Below are 27,862 nucleotides of genomic sequence, written 5' to 3'. Positions count from 1 at the left end.
AATATGATTTTACTTACTTGATCATGCAATAATTGTGCCAATCTTACAGACACATTCCGTAGCATGAACTCAGAATTTGGATTGGGGATGTGTGTTAAAGCTTGTTGCAGTACAGATGCTCTTCCTGTAAGCATGACAGAACTAGGAGATGATGGTGATAAAGAACCAGGAGAACCACGTGAATGCATAACTTCAGCTTCTACTAGTACTATACATCTTCCAACAGTAGTCAATAATAATTTTAAAATTTTAAGAACGACAAGGTATGCTGACCTGAAAAATAAAATAAAATTAACTTGAATTATACACAATAAATATATTGCATACAATTTAAACAAAGAAAACAAGAAAAAAAATAAAAGGCTCATAGAATTATAATTTGTGCGAAAATATATATTTATATTAAAATTAAACAAATTCAGTAAACTTTGAAATCAATGAACTTATTTTTTTCTGTTATGAATTTTCAGGACTAAAATAAGTCATAGTAATTTGTTATCCATACATAAACTAATATATAGCATTCCTTATTAATTTCACAACACACACTTTTAATTTCTTTAAGACAATTACAAAATAAACAAATGCCTAACAAAAAAAAATGAAATGGAAACATAAAAATATAAATAAATATACTTGTCAAATAATTTCACACAAATAAATTACAACAGTATTTCAATATTTACTGATTAATGAAAACTAACGATATAATCAATTTGTTGCCAACAACTTGACATTCAAATATAACTTTCAAATAGATGACTTTTATTACAATTTAAGACTGAATATTAAATAGCATTACATTTACAGGTACATCTGCAGGAAACCAAGAAAGGAAATATCATAATTCTAAATGTTCTTAATGCAATGAAACAGTTTCAGTTCAACAGTGCTGTGGTCACATACTATCCTGATGAGCTGATAAAAAGCTTGTGATTCAGTAATGTAATTGGTGTAAAATGCATTGCAGTAATAATAGCATGTGAAATGGGCAATGCATATACTGATAATGCCATTCCCCAAAAAACTACTGCATTGGCTTTAAAAGAAAGCAATATAATCCAGGACTATGATACAATGACATATTTGAGCAGTTGCGAGGGGTAGCACAGTTGCATTAGCTTTGAATAATTTCAAGAGCAATTAAGATGAAATATTCTAGTCATCTTCAGCAAAATGTCATCTTATATGACAATACCCTTTATCAGCCATCATTCCGAAGCAATTAGATGTCCTTAAAAAGGAGCTCTGGAGCACATGATTAGGGATTTCTTCCTGCACAATTTGTTCCATATCCAAAAGAAAAGTTGGTAAAAGAATGAGAGTTCTAACTATAGGATGGCATGCTGAAGGCTACATAAATTTTTTTGCAGCAGACAACAGACCTTCTTGCTGAAGGGCATCTTCAATACATTTCATTACGGAATAACTGCAGCAGCAGTTTAATAACCTGGCTGGCCAAGATTTCAGTGATGCCAAACAATGAAATATTCCAGATTATCAGACTAAATGCATTAAGGAATGAAAATATTTATATAAAATAATTCTGCAAACCTATCTGTTGAGCAGAATTTATTAGTAAATAAATATATCCACAGTTTAATTAAATTCAATCAAATTTTAGTTTGGAATCATCAATACTGGCCAGTGCATGAAATAAATTCCGAACACATAAATAAATAAAGTGTGAATGTCCACTTGCTTCATAGAACCCACTCTTCAAAAAAAGAGAGAGAGAAGGAAAGTAAAAAATCATTCCAATGAATAAAAATATTGATTATTTCTTGTATATTATACTTTTTCAGCATTTTCAATTTCTTTTGTCACCTATGGATTACGATTATGTGTGTTATGAGAAGGCACCCAAGGGCTAACTACCAAAGGGTAGAGAGTCTTTAATGCGGTCATATTTAGGAAAAGTCCTCCATATCCATGTTATATGTGGTGAAATTCATGAAAACACCCATGCAGTCAGCTGATTCGAAGGGATTTAAACCTAAATCTAACTACAATAACTTCATTAATTTTACTGCTTGGTTGCTGGTAATCTCTGCAGCATTTTGGTTCAGCACACACTTCCAATTATGAATTTACCACTGAACTTTTCCATAATACAACTAATAACATAATAGCCCTGCATCTGTGTTATTTTTATCACTTTAAATCCATTAAATAATTTACTAAAAGAGTGAATAAGGGATTGTTCAAAGGAAAACTTTAACTGTTTTCAATAACTCAGAATGGTACTTAGCCATTGAATCATAAAAATGCTCGTCTGTCACCCTGCTGACATACTCTGATAGTTGTTATGGTCTTGAACTCAGGTTCATGTTCTGGAGAAGACATGGATGTTGTAAATTTACACTGCCTTTGCAAAGGAATACTTAAAATATTGTCGAGATAAAAGCTTCCTCAAGACATGGAAGAGGGGTACGAGATTTTTTTTTACACTCTCCGGGGATTCTTCCTCAAAATGGGAGAGCTGATAAATTCATTTTGCCACCTATAAAGTGTTCAAAGTCCTTGCCTCTTGAATACAACAAAACTCATGGACTTGATCAATATGTTAATGTCCAAAAAGTCAGATATATTATAATCTCATTTTCACCTTTTTCAACAGAATTTTGCTTCACGACACTTGGACACAGCTTTTGCCAAGCTTTTTGTAATATTGTACTGGTTGTATGTTTCCAAACAATAGAAGCCATCAAAGTTGCATCTTTTATATTGAATGAATTTAAAAATTCTTTACTCTGCAAAGCACAGTTTAATACATTTTGTACAAATAAATTCCTATATTTGCATTTAAATTTTTGAATAACTCCATGATCTATAGGTTGGATTAAAATTATCCTGCTTCTAGTGAGTTATTAAAATGATGTGTTTCTGATTTATTGCCTTATTGACACTTTTATCGAGTTTCGAAAACTTCTACGTAAATGAAGTTAAAGAAGACAAATGATACATTAACACAAAGTTTTGAATAAACAACAAAAATGAAAAAATAGTATAATGAAAGACAGAATGAATAAAAAAATAATGTGAATTAAAGAAAATAGCAAAAAGACATGAAAAAACTACCAACATTACTAAATACCGTGAATGAAATGCTACTAATGTCACCTTTACAGAAAAAACATACTGGATCAACAGAATTTTGATACGCCTAATGGCACTACCTCAATCAGCATAGTGGTTAACAACGCTGATTCTGTATCGTTAGGCATGTGTTCAAATCCCAGAGAAGACTTGGATATTTACACATTATCTCTGCAACATGGGGACCATTTTAAAATACTGATGAGTCCAAACCCTCTCAAAAATGTCTGATTAGGGAACGAAACATGGAAGTTCTTTGGACGTGTTTTCTGGGGTGCTGGAATTGGAATGGAGCTATTACAATTAGTGTAATAGGTATTATACCTATTAATATTAATATAACCAAAAATAGTGGTGAAGTTCTGGTGTCTCACCTACTTCTTCCTGTCCCGTATCCCAATGTATTTTTAAAATATAGTTCATCTCTCAAACTATAAAGCCTTTTAAAGATAGAAACTTTTAAATCACCCCTAGTATAATAAGTCACAAAAAGATTTTATATATTCTACATTTAAGCAGATAGTCTTATGCAAAACTGATGTGCTGTTCAATGGTGAAACAAAAAATGATAATGATGAAATCTGGAATGAATTAAAAAAAATCTGATGTGTACACCACATGAGTTCCTTGTACGGAATATTAAATAATACGCATATTTTCTTGCATTTCATTTAAATTTATTGGATTGAATTAAATCTACTTCGTCGATAGCACATAAACCACAATAAAATAAATGCACTCTTAAATTAAAATTCATTCAGCACAAAGTCTCTAATCCAGACATCAATTATCTGGAATGATCTATAATCCGGACCTCAAAGCCACAAACTTACGCACGTGCGTAAAGCATTTACCTATGCGCACTTCCGATAGTGAAGAAAGTAACAGAGAACGTTATTGAAAACGAAAAAATTTCAATTGACAAGTTAGTCGGTATTCTCAACGCAGCAATTGAAGGACTTGAACAGTGTAACTTTCTAACTGAACAAGAAATAATGTCTGTTTATAGAATTAAAGAGAAAGTATTTGCACAAAAAACGAAGCAACTTAAACAACTTGCATTGATAGAAATGTTTACTAAAATAAACAAATAAATATTGAGCTTTTTTTTTTTTTTTTTTTTTTTTGTAAATTTTGATACCTTTTAGATCATGATTGCTCTTTATTTCATAAATTACAGTTTCATACTTTTAATTGTATTATTTCTGCATGCTATCTTACCAGATTTAAATTGATGATCTATAATCCTGAAAAACCCCTAATCCGGAATCGCCGAAGTCCCGATGAGTCCAGATTAAGGACTTTGTACTGTATTTGGTTACCACAGCAATACTCTGGCACTAGGTTCACTTAACAGCATTACACGTTCATTTTACATCTCACATCTCATAATGCACAAAATTTATATTATTTGAAGAATAATCTAATCGTTGCCACATGTTCTATTCAAATACTATAATAAATCTAACAATGTACAAACAAAATTAAGTAAAAAAAAAAAGGTGGGGGAAGAAAGAACAAAAGAAAGAAACAGTTTTTCACAGACGATTCAGTATCTCTCATTCAATTAATTCAGTTCTCACTTCGCGGCAAGACAAAAATACATAAAAACTCAAAATACCTATATTAGAAATTACGAAATAAATCTTAAACACTTATTTCCTCGAATAAATTCCAGAATGGATTGAGCATAATTTATTTGCAATAATAAAAGAAGGTGTTATCTTTGTTGTTGCGAAGCTTAGTTTCTCTAGATTGGCAACAAATCCACTATCCTGCTGTTTCAAATGTAAACAAGCAATGGCCGCCCATCAAAAACATTATTAGGCTTAGTGGCGCTTAAACAACTTTAAAATTGGTGATAATTCTAAAAATATTGCATGCAGATTTACTAAAGGCATAAAAACCTTAACCGGAAGATAAGAACAACATAATTCAATCATTTTTAAAGCAAAAAATATACAATTTACAAACATATAAGAGTAACGGAACTGAGATCACTGACCAGGGTAACAGAGTGGATATATATATAAATATATACGTTTGGTGCGGCCGATTGCAACCAAAATACGAGGTGCACATCTACATCTTATAGCAGTCCTATATACAGAATTTCAACATTCTGAGGCAACTCGTTTTTGAGTAATGCGAGATACACACGTACACACAGATGCCACGAAAAATTCTCTTTAGAATTCATTTTAAATCAGTTTTATAATTTTCTGGGGGGAAAAGAGTCTTTTATTCTGTCCTTGCGTACAGATGTTATGCAAAAACTTCGTTAAATTGCATTCGATAGTGGTCAAAATGGTTATTTTCATTGAAATATGATACCTAAAATTTTTCGTGATTACAATACTTCCTTTCTACTTCGTATAAGGAAGTAAAAATGAGAGAGGTCAAGACACTATTTACTGATAATCTTACGAAGAGTAATTTAACACTCATTTTGCATTTCATACTATTGCACTTCCTAAATGTTACTTAACAAGTACATTAATAATTACTTAAAAGAATTAATAAAATAAATAATATCTTATCTTTTATAAGAATTTATTTTTTTCTGTATCCATGTTGCTAATCTTAAAATAAGGTAATATGCATGAATATGAAATATATTTAAACATTTTACACTTATTCTTTCAAGTGATTTTGATTCAAATTACTTTTAGTGTAGTTTTCCAAGTTTTGAACTGAATTTTTATTTTAGAGAAAAAAGAACAAAATTCCTTTTAGAAAAATATTTACATATTTCTTTGAATCTAATGAAGTTAAAAGTATAATAATCTTTAATTATACAGTTTGGATAGCAGGTCAAAATTTCACAAAAGTTTATGCAAGGAAAAAAGATGAGTGTGCAGTGCTTTTTAATTGTACAGCATGATAAATCATACAATAATGCCAATTTATTTACCAATGCTATTTTTTTCAAAAATTAAAAATAAAATGAATCCCAATTATATTTAGATATAGATACCTTTTAATTGATACATCAGCACCAGATAAAAAATTGTTTTTTGTGATCATTCCTAGCGTAACAGGTACACCTCCACTACGAACAAAATTGTACTGAAAATTTTGAGCTTCTTCTGACATAGGATTATGAGCAGGCATAAGAAGAGTGTAGACGACCTAAATAAAAATACCAGAAAATGAATGCATAACACAGTAATTAATATATTGAGATATATGCTCTTTCAATGCTGTAATAAAAAAGAGTAATTAATATATTAAGAAATACGCTAGTTCAGTGCTATTAAAAGAAGCAACTCAGTTGAATTATTAAAAAAACTTTTTTTTGAATAAATAGAAAAGAACCACACAAACTATTCCAAAATAAAGCACATTTATGTATGTCAATTCCCATTGATTTAATAATTAATTTTAGTTTTGAGCATTCCTAAATGAGCAGGATTGATATGAATTTTTATTTCATTTTTTGGATATTGATTTAATTTACAATTCTCAGATAGAGGTAAACAGTTTCCCAGTTTCATCAGAATTCTTTCCTAAACGCTTTCCCAAATCTGCCATTTATATTTTGATGTAAAGTCAAGAAAGTATTTATACTTTGCTCAGGCTAGTGACTGCTAAGTTCCTTACATCCATTTAATAAAAAAGCAAAGTGTTTATTAGAATTCAGTTTACCTTTGATAGGCAACCTAAAGTTTTGTACAATTCTCAAACTAGAAAATTTATTCATTTTGATTAATACAGTTATTAGTAAAACATATTATATTGACCCTTTATCATAGATTAAAATTTTGGTTACAAATTTAACTCATAACAAGTTTAATAAGTGTCACATGAAACATGTATCAGTGACATATAAAATAAATAGCATTTCCTTACTTCAAGAGTATACAAAACTTGAGAAGGAGAAGGTGCAAAGAAGATACTCTCTAAAGAAGGTGAAGGGGATCTATCACCAAGTTTTGAATTTTCTAAACATATTGTTTTCAGTCTTTCGTATGTGTGAGCATCTGAAAACATATCAAAGAAAATGTTGTACTGAATTCTGCTACTACACTGAAATGGTTTAATTAGTATGATAACCCTACATACCAGGTGGCATCAATTTTAAAACTGCATAGGCTTCATCTCGAAGTGCAGGTACATTTAAAGAACTTCCTAAATCAGCCAATTGGAATAAAAATTGAGCATATTGCTGTTGTTGCGACATTAACTGTAAAGAGATTGAGTAAATTAATAAATTTGCATAAAAACGTACACATATCATGTGTTCTTTAAAAATTATAACATTCTAAGTGCTTTTATATAAAGGTATTAAAATCTAATGTTTTTCATATAATGTAGAACTCCGATTATCCAAGTTTTGATTAACCGAGCTTCTGTGTCCATCTGTTATCCGTGCCAAATGCACAAAAAATAAATAAATAAATAAATAAAATAAGTAAATAAAATAAAATAGCCTTGCTCAAAATGTAAATAATCTATAGAATTGGATATTAACAATAATTCAAACTCTAAAGATAAGAATCCCAACATTACCACATTTGAACTTACCAGCCTCAATTCTTCCCCGCTTTGAGTGAAAAATCAGTTGGTTTTAAATTTTTGCACCAGAGCTACACTAATTGTGAAACAAAGCAATGTCAGCAATTTTGGTCTCTCCTTTTTTTTTCGGTGTGTGAGCGCTCTAGTGACCGCTTGTTGAACAATGATTGGTAGAAGGAACTGTCTTTTTATCACTAGGAGCTTGCTATTGTTAACAGGCTAGATTGTGGTAACTTGAAAAATGTCTTTGCTCACTGAAAGAATTGTGGAATGACGTGAAACAATCTACTATTCTGAAAAGCTAGAAAAACATTTCACCAAATCATTATGATATAATAACGACATAAACTTAAGAAGCAGATGAAGAAGAATAAATGGGCATTTTAAATCAGCTACAAGTTATAGAGGAAGTAATGCAAGATGATAAATAATTTGATCTACCTGATGAGATCACTAAATTTAGTCAGGCAAAGTGAAAGTTTTCATGATGAAGATATGGCAAATGTTCGAGAAACTTTGAAAAACACTATGCGAGCTTACACATTTCAGGTTTTTTTGCACTGTTTCTTAATAGCACATTCTTAATAGTCCGAAGTGATAACTACTGATTGTGCTCTATCATACTGACAAGAGCTGTACGAGTATTTTCCTGTGAACAATTCTAAAACTGTAACTCTATTATTATTGAAAAATAAATTTCATCAAGCTTTTATCAGTTCTGTGTGCATTCAATTCATTACGAACTCATAGCCATGTTTTATATCACTGTATACGAATCCTGTATGTTGACAAATTCCCTATAAGTACGTACAGTAAGACTATAATATTAAAATTTTCTTTGATCAATCAGTGTTATTCGAGTTTTTGTTTACCTGATCTAGCCGCTGTTCACATTAGCTCGGATAATCGGGGTTCTACAGTAATTTTAAACAGTATTCGTGATACTAAATTGAACAGAATAACAGTAAACTTACAACTCCAGGGAGACAATTTTCAGCTTCAACATTGGGTCCATCGTATGGGTGCTGAGGTGATCCTGTTGAACTGTCAGAACTGGAATCGGGAGAAGATGGCACATTCGTGCCAATCTGACACAGTTTTGCTGATATAATCTGATATGAATACAATAAATCAGAAATATATATATATATATATATAACAAATAGAACTGAAACCTATACATCAATTAAATATTGAAAATTTAGAAAATTTGTGCTTAGTGTACTTTTTTTGGTGAGGATAAGTATATAATATTCTCTTGCTTATAACTAAATTTCCAATAAAAAGTTAAAATGGATAAAAACATTTCTGCACCCACCTTTGATAAAATTCTGAAAAACAAAATGTGACCAATGGTTTCAACAGTTAATTCCTTAAATCGTTAAATTTAAATGAAAGTTTGATACCCAAATTATTATGCATTTGTAGAAAACAAAACTTTCACTGTTTTGTACTTTCAGGTTCAATAATATAATATTAAGTTAAAACCCACTCATTTATTTTTGCATTTTTAGTTTCTGCAAGTCAGATGGTGCTCACAAAATGTCAATGTCCACCTCCTCATTTCCTTCACACACATTATATAAACCAACAGGTATTATGCTTAAAACTGATAAATTAAAAAAAAATACAATTTGACTTTTCCGATCTCAGTTTAACAACCAAAAGCTTGCAATGCATTTTCCTAACAAAATGGAAACATGATTAAAGAAACATTCACTTATACATGCATCATGTAAACTGGAAAGAACTATGGATTACAATACTTCATATCTGAAAGTAATATAATATATGTATCAGCAGTTTGGTAACAGATTATCTGGGAAAACTGCAATAATTAAAGATAGTATGGTACTTGTTATGTATTTCATTCATATTCACATAGCATTTCCTAGCTTTATGATACAGGGTTTTCTTTACCCAGTAAAAATAATAGCACCTACTTTCAGGAATTCAAAAATGCAATCAGATATAATATTGGCATTACTTAATTGAAAAATTGCTTACTGGAATTAATGGAATAAGTACAAAAGTAAATTAAATAAAATTTATATTAGTGAAACATAGATTAAGCATCAGAACTCATAGTTTCAGCAAATTCCATAGTCTTTGCAAAAAAATATTTTGATGGTAACTGGCTCTCAAATGTCTAATCAGTTTTAAGTTACTTCTTCAATGAATTCAATAAATCAGAATTTATCACCCAATAAGAGCTAATAAAGTCTGAACAATTTAATAATTCTAAGAGCTAAGCAATGATAAATACTTGGGATCAAGCATCACCTCTTAGAACACTTGCATTTCCATTATTTTCACATCCAAGCAGCATTGTGAAAAATTCCACAGAGTATTTTTACATATTTCTTGAAATTTTTTAAAACATTTGATTATCTGAAGCTACTACAAAATATACAACAGTTTATAAACTTCATCATTCTTCCCAATTTAGACCAAAATCTATGCCTTGTAGCTATTTTTCCCCCAGTAAGAATACTTTACGGAATGCTCTCTTTGGAATAAATAAAATTATACTATATTTTGCAGAATTAAAAGTGGAAAGTTTCTATATTTTGTACATAAAATTTTGTGAGACTATTGTTTAATATATTAGGCTTAAGTATACATCTTACATGATATAAAAGTCAATCTTCTATAAAAAAAAAAAAAAAAAAAAAAAAAAAAAAAGAAAGCACAGTGAAAGGAAATTCATTTTTGCTTTAAAATAAATTATTTAAAACTGCTCAGCCTGTTCTGAATTTTAAAAACAAGAAAAATGCTTACCATTTTATCCCTGAGAGGCAACTGTGAAACTAATTTTTTGTCATCAGCAGGATCAAGCAGTTCTCCATTCACAAACAAATCTACTTTCATATTTACATTGTTTGCTTTCACTCTAAATATAAACATGACAAATAAATAATACTGACTATGAATGTTAATAAAATATTTTAGGAATAATGTGCAAAAAAAATTAGATACCTTGTGAGAATTTGCCGGCGAACTGCTCCTAAAGTATCATTTAAATGTGTCCATACCTCTGTATCATCAAAATTCCTACCTTGATTAGAAAACCTAATGGTCAGTGATAACTGCTTACCCCTATGGGCCCTAAAAACAACAAAAAAGTACAACTTATTCAAGTAATGAACTACAGGAGGATTGCATTTACTATGGTTCAATTTCTAATAATGCTAAACATATTATATAATACAGGAAAAGAATCTTGAAAGCATGCCCATAAAAACTAGTCTTATGCACACAGCTTTAAAGACTGCAAATTAAATTTTAGCATGCTGTGGTAACAGAGATATGTCAAAAGTTATCTTTAACATATACAGATTCATACAGCTAGCTAATGTTGTTTATTACGACTCTTATAAAATATGAAAAGATTGTTTTTACAATTCTGAGTAACTAATTTCGAATAAAAGAAATAATGCCCTACACAGCATTAAATTAGTGTCAATACATAACAGGAGTGGTGTCATTTACTTAAAGCTTTAGTTGCATATAATAGAGAATTGTTTCTACATACAAAGATTTGACACCAGAACATGTATTTTAAATTTCAGTTGCCTACTCAGGATAATAAAGAATACCGCATCAAAACATTTTTTATAAATAAATAAAAATAATGGTGCTCAAAAGATTATTTACCTTGCCATAGGCAAAATGGATCTCTCTTCTCCGTAATCTCCATCACACTGACCCACATATTCTCGAAGAACTTTCAAAATGCGAACCATTCTCACTGTTTCTTGTCGTAATCTATTTACACCATCTTTATCCCTTTCTAGAACTGAAATAGTATCAAATGCTGCTTTTAAACGATCCATACAAGACTGAACAAAATCTTCATGAATGTCCATTTGATTTGCTTGTAACTGAGGTCCTAAATTTGTATATGTTTCCTTTAAAAGTTCTATTGCTCTATTAGCCACATCTTCACTACTGCAAAGGACAACCTAACAAAAAATAAATATAGAATAAGGAAAAAATAAACTTTGAATTAATATAAAAAGTGTTTAATATAATATTACAACATATTTATAAGGTTCGCTACATAAGACACATGACTTATAAGGGCAGATACATGACAGTGTGCCAGATGCCACCCTAAAAGAACTTCACAGATATTGATTTATATCCCCAAAATTACCTTTCCTCACACAACAGACTCTTGTTGTATTGAAATTTCTGAATTATTCGCTTCATTTATAACATTATTGATGTTGTGATAGCTCCTGCCATTAGGTGGCACTCTGAGCATCCTATCTCTGAAGTTATTCAATAACATTAGTTTTGCAAATGTGAAGGTATTAAGCCTAATAAAACTGAAGATGTGCCTAATAATTAAGCTTGCAACCTTTGTATTATATGTAAATAAATTTATGTGTGTTACTATCAAATGGAATAATCACTTGCCTCTCATATTATTGGAAAACAGAAATCTCGCATATTATTGGAAAACTCTGAAAATTATTTACATAAAAATTGGAAAAAAAAAAAAAAGTTAAATTTACTAAATTAAATACCACACATACACAATTACACAGACCTAAGGCACAAAGCCCAACTAACATGAAAACAAAGTCCTAACATATACCTTATCACGTACTGGTAGTAACTGCCCATTAGATGATAATACCTCATCACACGTCTGCGCATGATTGGCAGCAAATTAAAAGTACTACTACTTTTAGATATCTATATATCACATCACTTCTGAAACTATAAGTCAATCAGTCTTAAGGAATCCACTGAGCCTTTCCCTATGTGACATGCATTCATTTGAATACATGGATCAGTCATAAGATGTCTTCAGTAATTTGGCCAAGCTACATATATTTAAGAATACTTTTTGGTACATAAATAATCTTGTCCTGGTAGAAATTCAGACAACAATTACCAATCACTACTGTGGAATTCTAAAGGACAAGGTCATCCATAATTGGCAGTAAATCATGCTACTTGGTGTGTACTGCAAGCACTTTTTTTACAGCTTTTAGTAAGTGCTATATATATATATATATATATATATACTCGAGTAATTTATTTCACTCAAAATTGAATTCGCGAAAACGCTGAATCGGAATGAGTTCTTTGGTGCTCTGCATTCGTTCTTGATCCTTTCTATTCACGGAAATGTTTGGCCTAGCTTGAATTGCCGGTTTGGCATCGCATTATTACTTGAGTAAAGGATGAAAAACCTTCGTATTTATTTCTTAATTATTGTTCATTGAACGGGAGTTGGTTTGTTCCCCTTGAAAAGTCAACTAATTTCCGATCAATGGCAATGATTACTTGCTTTTAATTTATTTCTTTTTACAATTGAAATTTTGTTATTCAAGATTTAATTCAAGCCCCCATTAAACATTTTTAACAATTTACATTCAAATTACTTTATAACAAGTTTCGGAATTGAACTTACTAACTATGGATTCACTCTTTTAAGATAATTCTACTAAAATTAATTTTAGGAGATAATATAATCAATATTTCTTTAGTAAATAAATTATACATATGTGCATATCTTTACTCTGTCCAAACAATTAATACAGTAGAGGTAAATGCGTCAGGATATAAAGTAATTATATATATATATATATATATATATATATATAATTACTATATATATATATATATATATATATATAGGATATAGCTTTTCAGAATTATAATTCAGAAAATAGTTCTTTCTCATGACATTTTTGGGAACTTCCAGGCTTTCGAGTCAAACTCTTGACTGATTAAGAATCTCTACTATACATAATGAGATAATATTGGTCCCAAAAAATTTGAATTCTAATAGAAAACATTGATAAATGTAACAAATTCATACTTATGATATGCAAAATAGTCATACAGCATTTTTTTAAATCATCCCATGTAACCCTTGACATCAGAGCTAACTGGGTAAATTCAAAGGTAAAATCTGATGGGTAAAATGATATCTCAGGAGGGCATTCTGAAACATCAATCCAACCCTGATGATAATTTCAAACTGAAAATTGAGTTTGACAGTTTAGCAAAAGAGCTTTCCCCTTTTTATCTTTAATGTAATAACTGGTAATAATAGTTGCATTAATTTATCTTTCATGACTGAATTATGTAGTACCCACTAAAACATAAATCTCCTTTTATCTTTAATGCTATGACAAGTAACAATAGTTGTATTATTTTATCTTCTCTGACCTAATAATGCAGTACCTATTTAAATATAAATCTAAGACTTAACTATATGTTTTCAAAATAAGAAGACTTTTATATGAAGTAAAATAATGGCAATTAACTAGTTTCAACAAACCTGTCCGGTTACTTAACCCGCGAAGACACGCACTACTTTTAGCTATGCGAGGACGCGCGTCGGGCTCCGTAGGCCCGAAGCGTTATTTCTTAACAAAACAAAAATAAAATTGCTTGTGTAATTGAAGAAAAACATTTAAATAATAAAAACAGAGTGTATAAAATGTTAAAATATACTTTTAATTTAATAAGTCTAATAAAATTGTATTTTAAACAATTTTAAGACTGAAAATATTTATCATTAACAACAAAAATTAAACTGTTTTCGAGCGCCAATTAAATTTACTACTAATTTATGCAATATTAAATTTTTACAGCAATAATTTCAAAATAAAACTTGCATTTCACATTTTTTTGCAAATAATCGTGCTGTGTTTACCACAAACATTTTTCAAATTTGTGATTTTCAGTCCGTTACGCAAAGACTGCAAACTTTTTTGCAATTTTCAACGAACTTTTCAAAGGCATATATTATCGGACCCATTTTATTTATCTCCCTTCTAGAAGGGTGATCTCTTATGTCATCAAACAAACATCTCATTAGAAATAAAAAACGTTTGTTAGACATTGTTTGATCAAAAATGTCAAGCACTGTTCCATCTGTCACCCAAAAGTAGAAAACACGTGAAAATCCTTGTGGAATCTTCCAAAATAAAGAAGACAGAAAATTGCTCCGATTTCTGTAATATTTGTGGATTGAGCACCTCTCTATCTTCCAAATTTGACGGCAATGGATTCTATATAAATGTTCGCACAAACTACTAGAATTTTTACTATTATTTTATCCATAAGCAGTTGCCAAGAATTCATACGGGAGGACACAAATTTTGCTTCACAAACATTTACGAGCAATTTTCTCACAATGTTGTGAGCAAGAGTTCTCACAGTCTTGGTTCTTTTTTATTCCATTTTGTCACATTATATTTGCCACGATAACAATTCGCTGACGGACACAAAATTACTTAATTCGTTACTAGATTTATCGCTTGAGTCTAATGCCTCTTCAGAATTCGATTGGGGATAGCTAAACTGTTCTTCACCAACTATTTCTTCGTCCTCTTCATTAATTGTATCTTTATCTGTCGACACTTCGGCTAATAGTTTCTGTAGTCTTTTCATTTCATCGTCATAACTCAAATAGCAAGACCTTTTTGCAAATGCCTGATCTCTTTCACAATTTTAAATGACAATGCGAGCGCACGCCTCGGGCCTGGGAAGCCCGGTTACACAGTTTCTGAGATAAGATGAAGGGTTAAATTCCGGAAAGGCTTGTGAATGAAAAGTACTTGACCTTAAACGCAACTTCTGAGAAGGTCGAAAAATTTCACAAAAGGGAGAAATTTTTGTATTGTGTTTTTGTAACGACTGGGCTTCGCAGGCCTGATGCGCGTTAAGGTTCATTTGTTCTTTCTCATTATTTTAAACGTACAATGATTAAATATTTTAGACCCTGAAAGATGCAAAATGCAGCCATTAATAAAGGTCAATGACATAATATGAATGAGGGAAAGGAAAGAAAGCCTTATGAAATATGGAAAATAAGTCAAAACTCCTTGGCTTGTTTCTAAAGCCTACAAACCTTCCTACGTACAGTTTAACTGAAGATGACAACTGATGAGCCAAAGCATAAAAAATACAAAAATAAGAAAACCTCAACTCTACAAATGGAAACACATCAAATTGAAGGCAAAAGTAATAATGAAAAACAACCAAAGAAATTCTATTAAGACTAATTTTTACACACTATACTGAAATCTGACCCTTAAAATTATTTATTGGTTTAATTTGAAGACATAAGTTTATTTAATCAAATATTAGCACTGCTGCCACATACTGAGAATGATATTTCTTTCCCATATATATCAGTGATATCATGCTTTATCTCATAAATACAGTAAATATGTTACATATTTTTATTTATTCTCTAATTTTAAGAAAATAGTTTTGAAGCATGTCAAATGTTAGTTATAAAAGCCAACACAATTTGGTATTAAAATTAAGTAATATAACATGAGTATATTAACTTAATTTTTATACCAATGTGTTGTAATATAACTTCAAAATATAATGTGAAAATTGTAATTAATCTTTGATTGCTTGCTCTCTTCCATTTAAATGGCACAATCATTTTCAAGAAAGATATTTTGCATAAAAGAGCAAAACATAAGTTAAACTTCATTATTTTGCACAATAGATATATAACAGAATGTTGCTGCTGACCAAAAAACGAAAATAATAAAACAAGAGCATTCAAATAGATTTTGCCTAAGTGAATTGAAACCTAAAAAATCAGGTGGATCAATGATTGTCATAGACAGTACATGACAGATTTTTTGAAATGGCTATCTAATTTTAGGTATTCTTTTCTACTACTTTTCCTATAGCTTGGTGTTGCAATCCACCAAGACACAGGAAAAATATAAAATAAAAGTCTAATAATAGATGGACAGCTTGCAATCAAATGTTCGGCCAATTCCATACTAAATTAAAATCTCTTACTTAAATAATGTAAGCACAACACTCTAACCTAAATAATGTACACTATAACTGTCATAAAAAATTAACATTTCAGAAAGGCTTTAGCCATAGTACACATGGTTAAAAAAAGTCTCTACAAATTTATATATTAGAGCAATGGTATTTGAGACATCAGAGTGAAGTTTATGATACAAATCACAAGACAGTTGAAATTTCTCTTTATAACATTTAACAGTCATCATTCCTCATTAATTAGCTTGTTTTCTAATTTTTTACAAGACAAAAATTAATATGACATAAAAAAGAAGATATAATCATTACACATAACCAATCATAATTGCATCTCAGTATTTATACTATATACACATATATATATATATATAATTGGAATCGAAAAGAAGAACTTTTAAATTTAAATTAAGATTTCCTTGCCAATTTAAAGCTAAACTATCTAAAACAGAGAACAACACTTTTTATGACAACCCTCTTGCATTCCATCACTGAGTAGAATTATACTTCCAACCATTTCATTTTAAATTTTGCAGATAAGTAAGTTAATTTAATTTCCTTCCCGACTATGATTTTAAACTATCTAAATAATTACTTTTTAGTAAACTTTAATTTAAAAGATTATGTAAATTATGAACTTCTTTTGATTTTGAATTTAACTTTTTTATTTGTGTTTAAAATAAGAGTGTCGGTGAATAGGTTTTCTAAAATAAGGATCTCGTTTATTTACGTGCTTAATGAGTAACTTAAATTGAAAAGATTGTCTCACTAATTTTATTTTGTTTACGACAGTTCTTTTGGCTTAAATGGGCTAATATCTTTCTATTAATTTAGTATTATTCATGATTTATGACCTAGCTCTAGCAAATAACAATTTGTTCCTTGGAAAAAAGATGAAACCCTCTCACTTAATTTAGTTATTATTAATTAACAGTAGATTAGTTTGTTCCCCTTGACAAGTCAATTAACCTGCAGTCAATGAATGACTTTTAATTATTTTTTCAATACTTCAAATTTTTGGCGTTTTTCCGATTTAGGATTTTTCTTTACTGATTTTTAGTGGTTTTTACTGCAACAAAGGTCTAGATAATACTAATTTAAAATACTAATTAAAGTACTGACTAAAATTTTTTTTCTTATTATAATTCATGGTTTTAATTTAATTTCTGTTCCTTGGAGATAATATATGAAAAACTTTTCCTAATAATTATATATATATATTAATGCATCATTTTTTTACTATATGATTCTGTATTAAAGGAAAAGAATACTAACCCTCCAAAGGTAATCCAATCCTAACAATTCTAAGTCATTCATTAAAAAAGCTCTTCGTTTTGCAATTAGTTTGCTTTCTTTGGAATTAACTGCTTTGAAAAAACGATCAAAACACCTGAAAAAAAATTATGGGCATTAAAACAACAATTTTATATAAAATGCTTTAAAGAATCAACTTCTAAAAATTTAATTCATAAAGCAATTAAAGAAAAAACCTTTTTTGCATAAGTGAATATCTATAGTTGCATAAGCACTTAAAAATATTAAAATAAGCACCTCTGCCAAGAAATGAGACACTAAAAAATATAAATTAATAGCGCGCTCTGAAAATGATATATAGACAGAATAAATTCACTGTATTTGGTAATCTCATGCCACATATGCTTCCATATGCAATCTTCATACCTTCCATATGCAATATATGCACACAAGACATAATTTCTCCAAGACTTTTGAGATATTCCTCTCAAGGTTATTAATTTCGGCATATCTTTCTGCATTCAATTATCCATTAAAAGTACTTTTTTGATGATATAATAACCAAATATATAAAGTAAATAAGAGAATCACTTAAGACAATGCTATTTAAAGTAAAGAGCCTCAGTGAAGTATCTTTACCATGTTCATTGGTGGATTTGGGAACATCCCAAACAAAACAGCTACAGTGTCTCAAAAAAGTGATGGGACACTTGTGCTTTACAAAAGGAAACTCTAGTAAAATAAATTTAAAAAACAATAAAAAATTTTTGTGGGTGTGTTTCATACTTAAATTTAGTAACAATTATTACATAACATACATTTTCTCAAAATATTAAAATATTAATTTAATAAAAATGCAATTGTTTAGAACGGAGCAAAAAATGGCACACATAAGTAATGAGACACTTACTTTTCCATCAAATATTTATCCAAAAATTTTACTTTTTAAAAGGTTTTAATATTTTGTTGGATTTCCTTTTCCTTTTAAAACATGATTTAATCTTCTTGGGATGGATTCCACTAATTTTTTTGTGATTTCTGGAGTGATTTTACCCCATTCTTCTTGAAGCACCGATTTTAATTGTTGTTTTGAAGAAATGGTGTGTTTACGAATTCTTGATTCCAATTCTTGCCAAATATTCTCTATGGGATTTAATTGTGGAGATTGTGGGCATGTTTTTATTATTTCAGGACAGTTATACAGCAGCCAGAGTCTAATGTTCAAAGCACTGTGCTTGGGGGTCATTGTCCTGGTAGAATTTAAAATTGTTATGAAGGTTCAATTTTCGTGCTGAAGATTTCAAATTTTGATTTATAATGTCAATATACTTGTACTGATCCATTATACTGTCAATAAAAACAAGATTACCAACTCCAGCGGACGACATACACCCCCATACCATAACTCCTCCTCAACCATGTTTTACTGTTGGCACCAAGTTCTGTTTGCGAAATTCTTCCCTGGGTTTTCTCCACACCAAGATTCTACCGTCAGAACCAAATATATTAAATTTACTCTCATCAGCAAATACAACTTCATTCCAGTAATCAGAATTCTTATTTATGTTGGATTTTGCGAAAGCCAGTCTGAGTTTTCTATTCTTTTCACTTACGAATAATTTTTTCCTGGCTGCTCTACCGTGATATCCAGCAGATCGAATTACTCTTCTAATAGTCTCAGGATTAACAATTACTCCATATAATGTTTGTAAATCAGCAGCAATTTTTGGAGCACTCATTTTTGGATTTTTTTAAATATTTCAAACGATAATTCACTTTATTCCATTGGATAGTTTTGATGGTCGGCCAAGTCTTCTTTTATCCTGGATCATATGATTCTTTTTATATCGTTTAATGATACTGAAAACTGTTGAAGGACTCAAGTTAACTGTTTCAGCTGTTTCTCTAATAGATTTTCCACGTACAATATGCAAATTAATAAGTAATTTTCGAATTTCAGGCAAAGTTTCTTTTCGTTTAGCATTCACAGCTGCACAAAGCTAAAAAACACAAAAATTCCAAAACAAACTGGAGAGAAATACTGCAGACGATTTTATAAATTATTGCCAATTGCTTTTGAGTAAAAATAAATACCCCAAAGATATTTTTATTGCTTACTTTAGATGATTTTTGTTGCATAGTACGTAGTGTGCCATCACTTATGTGAGCCATTTTTTGCTCCATTCTAAACAATTGTATTTTTATTAAATTTATATTTTAATATTTTGAAAAAATGTATGTTATGTAATAATTGTTACTAAATTTAAGTATGAAACACACCCACAAAAAATTTTTACATGTTTTTTTAATTTATTTTATTACAGTTTCTTTTTGTAAAGCACAAGTGTCCCATCACTTTTTTGAGACACTGTATCTATTCCACCAGTACAAGTTTGTCTGATTTTAAATCATATATGTTTAAGCACATTCTGTAGGGAATAGTAATAGAATAATAGGGAAATATAAAATACTCATAAAGCCAGTTTTGGTGCTTCAGTATCTTACTCTGATAATGTTAAAGAATGCTAACACATCATGCAGGATTCTAGCTTTCAAAAACAAACCCTTTTAAAAGAGCAAACCTAAATTTCATGTTTTTCCTATATGATGTTTCAAAATATTTGCATGTACTCGAGCTGACAAACATATTTCCAAGTATAAAATGAAACAATCAACCTCACAGTTAACCTTGGTTTTACAGAAACAAATTTTTACTTTTAAAATTTCCAGAAAGCCCCCGTCAACATAAGGCTGATTTTTGCATAATTTTATGTCTGACACTGTCACGCATCTCTTTCAAACACATACCTTCAAATGTCTGCATTATTAGAGTTAATTATGTACACTGTGCAAAAAAAAAAAAGGGAAGGCAGTTCTACATCATCCATTCTACCGGGCCGACTGACGAAATTCAAATTGTGTTTTTCATGTCTCAAAAGCGTAACTTAGGTTATGAATCAGATTTATATTTAGTGTTTTTCTAATATAGGTATTTTGACAAAAAATTGGAGTTTTCCTGAAATGACATGCCAAATTTTTTCCATATTTCGATTCTACGACCCAGATTATGCCAAACTGTCAAGATTTCCAAAAATTGCACCAGTAGTTTTTAAAAAATTAGCTCTCAAAATTTTAGCTCCTCAACATTAACTGAATTTGATATATATTTATTAATATCTCTTTTTTTTTTATTAAACTTACTTAACTCCTTCTTACAGAATTCGAAATTTAGGCTTAATCCGAATATATTTTGCACATTTTTTATGATTTATTTTTTTAATTTGTATTTAAAGATACTTTTTATAAATTTTTTAAAACAATTTTGTATCATAACTTATAAAATTTTTAATATCATCTTAAAGAAGATATATTTCTAGGCACATCTGCAAAAATAAAGAGTTTTTTTATTTAAAATTTTCTAAGATATACATGAATTTACCTATTGGAGCATTTTGAAATTTGTTATCTCTTTTCGAGCGATAATAACACCAAACGATAATAAGCACTTTGTTAAAATTATTTGAAAGCATGAACGATGACTTTTCGTACTTGTCTACAATGAAAAAAAGAAAAGGAAAATAGATTGCTATAAGTTAAGAAGTTCGGCAAGTAAATTATTCTTGGTGAAAACTGAAAAAAACACGGCAAGATAAATTTTTGAAGTTCTCCGTAAATTCTGTATGAAATTTTACAAAATTTAATATTTAGGCTTAATTTGAGTCGTAGAATCGAAATATGGAAAACAAATTGACATGTATTTCAAAAAAGTCGAATTTTGTGTCAAAATACCTATGTTAGAATGATGCTATATATAAATCTAATATATATCCTAAGTCGTTCGAGACTTGAAAAATGCAAGTTGAATTTCGTCAATCACTCCAGTAAAAAGGAAGATATAGAACTGCCCATTCTTTTTTTTTTCTGCAGTGTACTTACCATGATTAGTATTGGTTGATAAGGAATCAGATTTTGATTCCAGAAAGGAAGCCTGAGAAATAGATACCTAGTCCAAGGAAGGCAACACATGTGCATATATTCTCTGAATAGAAAATCAGTAACTTAAAAAAAAAAAAAAAAAAAAAAAAAAAGAGGAAAGAAAGAAAGGGGGAAAATAAACACATGGAACTCTTTAACAATCCATAACGGAATGAGTCCACTCTAAATACTCTAAAAAGATCCATTGAAGAGCAAGTCTTGTGACAGCAGGTGTGGTGATTCCAAATCCAATACCAGAAATTGTCATGATTAAAAAAAAAAAAAAAAAAAAGCAAAAAGCTTTTAGTGATAAATCAGTTTACCAATGGGTTGTAGTGCTTACAGCTTGCTCTAAAAACAGGTTTTTTTTTTTAATTAAACATCATCAGTTGCTATGCATGACTCGCACGCTTATTTTGGAAGCAAGTGGAGGGCATATTCGAATCAGATGTGATACCTGAATAATAAATGGAACTTTGATTCTGCTTCAGTGAACTTAGAAATATGAGGTAACAATTAAAAGCCAGGAATGGAGTTTCTGCATAATAGCATTAGATATGAAATTCTAGCATCATCGCAAGATACTTCTTGCTAAGAAGTTATGAAAAAGTATCAATTAGGAAATAAATTCCTTAAAGTTACCAAATATTAAAAAAGGTTACTAATTTCTTTAAAAATGCATTCTTACAGTAGTAAAAATACTTTCTTATCCTAAATATTACACTATTACACATTATTGTTCCTAGATGAAATTACTGCAAAACTAGAGACTGACTAGTTGTTTTTATATTAGAATAATAATACAAAACAGCAGAATAAGGTTTAGAAAAATTTGAGATATTCGATACCCCTGTTTATAACGCATTTAACAGTCAAAATCTACTTAAGATTTCCATACTTATAATGATAATCAGACATATAAAATTCAGTGAAATTTTTGCCATGATCTTTAATGACTATTAACTCAATGACATTTAAATGCATCTCGATGAATGACTTAAAAATCTGGGTTTAATTATAGGATAAGATAATGATGCAACAAACATTAAAACCAAAGATATTCTTATAATGATACAAAGGTAGTAGAATTGAAAAGTAGAATAAAGCATACTCACTTAATGCCACTTTCAGTTAATAAACAAGGATCTAATTGCAAAACAATGTTCTCAAAAAAATCTCTGTTTATCTCTGGATCTAAATCTGGTTCTTCACCCATCAGCTGTAAAAAATGATGAAAATGTATTAATTAATATGCATAACAGCCTTTGACATTTATAGCAACAGCACGAAAATATTAAAATGTAATAACAGAAAATAGCTAACATCAATGAAAAACAAAAGAATTAGACAAAGGTAATCATGAATCACAAAATGAATATTGAATGAATTATAAATCACTATCATTTTCTAGTGTATCTGATATTTCCGTAAAAGTTTTCTATCACTTAGAATAGTTTTAACGCACAGTACCCAATATTTCCACAAAACTGAAATTGTAACAGAATAATCACAGATATGGTTAAGATCTACTTATCGAAGTATTTTCTGAATGCCATTAACTTTACTAGGTACTTTAAAGCTAGGAAAAATAATCTGATACATGAAATCAGTCAGATTATCTGAATTGCTGTGAAATTGCTAAAAATTAGGCTATGATTAAAATTTCTAAAGATAAGGCTAGGCTAAAGATTAGACTTATGTTTTATTACTTCAAAATTGATACCTTTCATCTAAATACTAATATTAAAAGAATGATTTAAAAATAAATGTATATTTTATCTAAAACATCTACAGTCTAAAAATAATTTTTCTTAACTAGGTTCACACATTACCCCCTCCCCAAAAAACTTGTTTATTAAAACTTGTTTTTAATAAATTCACAATTGACTCTTTTGAAGAAAAGTGTATAACACAAATTTGAAGTACTGCATCATTGCAAATGCAAACCTGCTAACTTCATAAGATTAAAAATCACATTTCTAAACTCTGAAAATTTCTCGAAAAAATTCTTAAAAAAGCATAAAAGAAATTTCATAAGAAAAACAGATACATAACTGGATATTTCGCAATAATTAGATAAAGAAATGTATACTAAAAAAAATGGAATTTAAACCCCCCCCCAAAACTAAAAATTTATTTAAAAAAAATTTTTAAGTACGTTCATTTTTCCAATATTAAAAAGGGAGGCGACTTATTTTAAGACTTAATAAGGAAAATGGATTTAAATGATAATTCAAATACCTGCTAAAAATATGTATATAAACTATTGATTTTGATAACAAATGAATCAAATCACTAGACTCATACAATTTTTCCAATTTATAAAAAAAAGCTGGAAAATTTGTAAAAAAAAATGATTTTTCATGTAAAATCATAAAATTAGAATAGTTTTCATAAAAATTATGACAAATTTTCAAGTATGTACTTGAAATAAATACTAATCTGCGTTATTAGACAATTGGTATGGAACAAGAGATTTTTGTAAATTTTCACTTCCATAAGCTGCGCAACTGCAGGAAACTCAAGTATAGAGAGCATTACAGGAAAATCCTGTTGTCAGTATATAAGGTATTTCTTCCGCCTTCTTAGCATGCCTTCATGCCGTAGTGGTCAGCACACTCGGTGCGTATTCGAGAGATCCGAAGTTCGAGTCTCAGGGAGGGCATTGCTCATTTTTCATTTCTCCTGCTTCTAAATAACGTAATGTCTCTACAAGTACAAAAGGCAATGCATTCATGTTATTTCTTTATTCAGACACTGCTGGCCATTAAAATTGCAACACCATGAAGGAAAGCAAATACAAAAAAGATATTCATTTTGCATATACAGTATGGCATGAAGACAAAATAATCAAATTTGTAAGCAGTCTGGGGGTTTACAGAGGTGTGAAATCAGCAGAAATATCTGCCAGCCCTGACAACTAAAACAGCCCTTATTCGGTTAGGCATGGAGTCGAACTGGGCGTGGATGACAGAAATGGGCAACTCATTCCATGCTGCTTCAATTCTATGCCACACTGAATCAACCTTATTAGCTGTACAGGTGTAACAGGCCAGCCTCTCAACAACCCATGACCAGATATTTTTAATGAGTGACAGATCTGGAGACCATGCAGGCCAGGGCAACAATCGAATGCCCAGTGTATCAAGGAAGGTCAGAACACGACACACACGTGATCTTGCATTATCTTGTTGAAAGATGGCGTCTGGCAGGCCTCCAAGATACAGCACAACCAATGATTGTAAGATGGCAGCAATGTACTGATCTGCGTTCAAATTATCGTCGATTCGAACTAGAGATGTGCATGTTGTGTACCCAATGGCTGGCTGCCCAAATCATCACACCAGGTGCAGGGCTCTTATGCCAATACTGAATGAAAGCGGGCAACGTGAGGTCTCCTTGGAGTCTCCAGACACATATACAGGCATTAGAATACTGCACATAGAACCAGGATTTGTCTGAAAAGACGACATTGTGCCATTCCTCAACCCAGCTTTGGCTTTTGGAGCAGAGTCACTGTCTCTCTATAAGCTGCACTGTTAAGGGAAGCCAAAGTAATGGTCACCGTGCTGATAATTCATGCTGCTGCAAACGTTGATGCACACTACAAGCAGATACCGAGTGTGCTGCAAACATGGCCTTTTCTTGATTAATGGTCCATGATGTGGTTGTATGGTGTTGCAGGGCTGACCTCACAATATGTCTCTCCTCTCAGGCATTAATCATAGGAGGGCATTGAGATGCTTATGACCCTTAGTAACCCAGTGATTCCATATTCACATGACAATGTTTGGATGTCGACTAGTGTGACAGGCGATATCATAGAACGATAATCCACACTCTTGATCCCTGCCTCTATCGAATTCTGACACTTGCTGGTAAGCATTTTTTCTTCTCATTCAAGGCAAAAACATGATATTCTGAACAAACTCCGACCTTACAAAGCACTTTCCGAATGAGAAATCCACAACTTTTCTTTTATCCAGTGGTTCAGACAACGTTTTTCCTCCTGCATTGTCTAAATGTGCTGAAATACTAATTATTTGCATATCCCAACTTCTTCTTCCTTTCATGTCATTTTGACATTCATCAGATCATTCCTTCCTAGTGTTGCAATTTTAATGGTCAGCAGTGTAATTACAAGCAGTAATGTTTGAGGGGAAAAATCATATTGTCAGTTTCTGAAAAGAATACTATAAATTTTCATTTTTGATAGCAAATACTAACTGCATATTGTCTGTAAAACTTCATTTGAGTGCATATGATCTTAGTTCAGAAACTGATCATCTTGAAGTAGGCCAAAGTGTCACTCAAGCTCCAGCGACACCCATGTTGAACTATGTTATCTCAAGGATAAAGAAGTTGCAAAGGATTAAAGTGTTGTACAAAAGCATGCTGGAGGCCTTAGGAGGATCACTGTACCTCAAGAAGATAGATATGTTGTGGCAAAAAGGAACAGAAATGGTATTCATGACCAGATAGTCACAGGCCTTTGTAATGTTACTAGCACTTGCATATCTACAAGAACCCTTTTTTGACAATCAAATAATGTTGGCTTATATGGACAGAAGCCTCTTGCATGCATGTCAACTACAAGCTCACCATTGTTGAAGAGATTACCCTAATGTAAGGAGCACATTTGTTGGGGTCAGCAGCAGTCATCTGGAGTCAATGAATTCTGCTTCAACAACAGTGGACACTAACTGGAATGGAAACAGAACTCATTATTGTTACCAAAATCTCCAAAAAACTAATTGCTATAGCTGAGCAGTAATTATGTGGGTGGGTATCATGCACAATTACAGAAATTCTCTTCAAATCTTTAATGAAGGTATAGTGACATCACAACAGTAATGCTCCAATATTTTCCTCTGCCATGCCCATCGTTTCTGTGGTACATCTGGACCAAATTTTCTGTTTATGGATGGCAATGCTCATGTGGATAGGGCAGTTGATATACAACACACTAGTAAGAGAATATACTGAGTGCATATACCCTGGATCTAAATAGCACAGACCATGCCTGAGATGTGCTGGAAAGACATTCTACTCAAATACCGTTCTTGCATAGTACAAGTACTCCAAATCATTCTAACAGATAAAGCAGCAGAATATATCAAGCTCTCCTCAATAGTTTATCAGACACCATGAATAACAAGCACCAAATATGCATAAGCATCTAAGAAGATTGCACTCCATACTGACGAACTCTGTCCTTGTTTTGAACAGAATAAACACATTTATATGAAGCATCTTTTTTTCTTTTACTTATCTCGTATGCCATGTGATAATATCTCCTCTATTTTGCTTAATAATAATATCTCAAGACCTCTACTAAATATGCATCAGATCTCATCTCTTTAAATTATGTTTATAATTAGCTCATAATAAAAAAAAAAAAAAAAAAAAACTCTGTTCCTTAGCAACTGTCAAGCAATGTATAAAAAAGAATGAATGATTTGAATGACAAGATGATCAGCATTTTGTTTCCCATTCTAGTCTTCTACAACCAATCCTGTTACTCAACAGCATTTTATGACTAGCACATAAAGGGTGATTCAAAAGTGACTAGAGAATTTTAAAAATTGTTTTAGTGAATATGCTGCAATTAGTATAAAATGCATAACATAATGGGGATTTTATTAAGAATTTTATCAAGTAAATTTTTAGTTATACTATTATATTCACCAGAAAGCACTATACCTTATAATCTTGAACACACAGCTCTGCTTTATACCTATCATTGTCACAGGTCGGCATTACACTAACCTGTTTTAAAACATATAGTTAAGGTACATTTACTTAGCCTCTTGCTATAAATAAAACACTCGAACTATCAGAAAATATATCTATATATATATTACGGGATTTTATAAAAAGCATCAGGTAGTGCAAAAAGAAATTTCAGTAAATGTTTAAATTAATGTAATAACAAATAGAGAAAAATTTTCAAATATAAATTATATAAATTTGTTTAAGTACAACTCAGAAGTATAAAAATACTTTCAGTATACTGAGTATCAAATAGTCAAAAAATACTAGAGATATAGCCTTTAATATTTAAACATAATATATAATAATATAGTTAAAAAAAAAACAGTTTAACGAAAGTACATTTAAAACAATTTCCTTTACCCCTTCTCCAATAAAAATTAATGAAAAAAAATCTCATTTTTATGAATATTTTATCTCAATTTAACCAAGTGCCAAACAGTTCCAAATT

General features: G+C 30.4%; 1 protein-coding gene across 5 annotated transcripts in view; it reads right to left on the bottom strand.

The window, feature by feature from the left end:
- faf (ubiquitin carboxyl-terminal hydrolase-like faf) overlaps positions 1-27,862 on the bottom strand; it is a 199,447-nt gene that overhangs the window by 89,352 nt on the left and 82,233 nt on the right. For 4 of the 5 annotated variants that reach the window (XM_085825211.1, XM_085825210.1, XM_085825212.1 and 1 more), the window contains exons 18-28: positions 27,343-27,408; positions 22,755-22,858; positions 17,686-17,800; positions 11,275-11,582; positions 10,597-10,725; positions 10,399-10,510; positions 8,592-8,729; positions 7,165-7,285; positions 6,952-7,082; positions 6,077-6,231; positions 18-273 (exon numbers count right to left, since the gene is read on the bottom strand). In XM_085825211.1, coding sequence (XP_085681337.1) covers positions 18-273; positions 6,077-6,231; positions 6,952-7,082; positions 7,165-7,285; positions 8,592-8,729; positions 10,399-10,510; positions 10,597-10,725; positions 11,275-11,582; positions 17,686-17,800; positions 22,755-22,858; positions 27,343-27,408 — 1,635 coding nt within the window. The remainder of the gene's footprint in view (positions 1-17; positions 274-6,076; positions 6,232-6,951; positions 7,083-7,164; positions 7,286-8,591; positions 8,730-10,398; positions 10,511-10,596; positions 10,726-11,274; positions 11,583-17,685; positions 17,801-22,754; positions 22,859-27,342; positions 27,409-27,862) is intronic. The other variant, XM_085825214.1, reaches the window with a different exon arrangement.

Source organism: Stegodyphus dumicola, chromosome 10, assembly GCF_044657685.1.
Source record: "Stegodyphus dumicola isolate Sdum_Otavi_A_Nest chromosome 10, ASM4465768v1".
NCBI lineage: Eukaryota > Metazoa > Arthropoda > Arachnida > Araneae > Eresidae > Stegodyphus > Stegodyphus dumicola.
The sequence above is the reverse complement of the archived record's forward strand: the minus strand, read 5'-3'. Positions and strand labels throughout refer to the sequence as shown.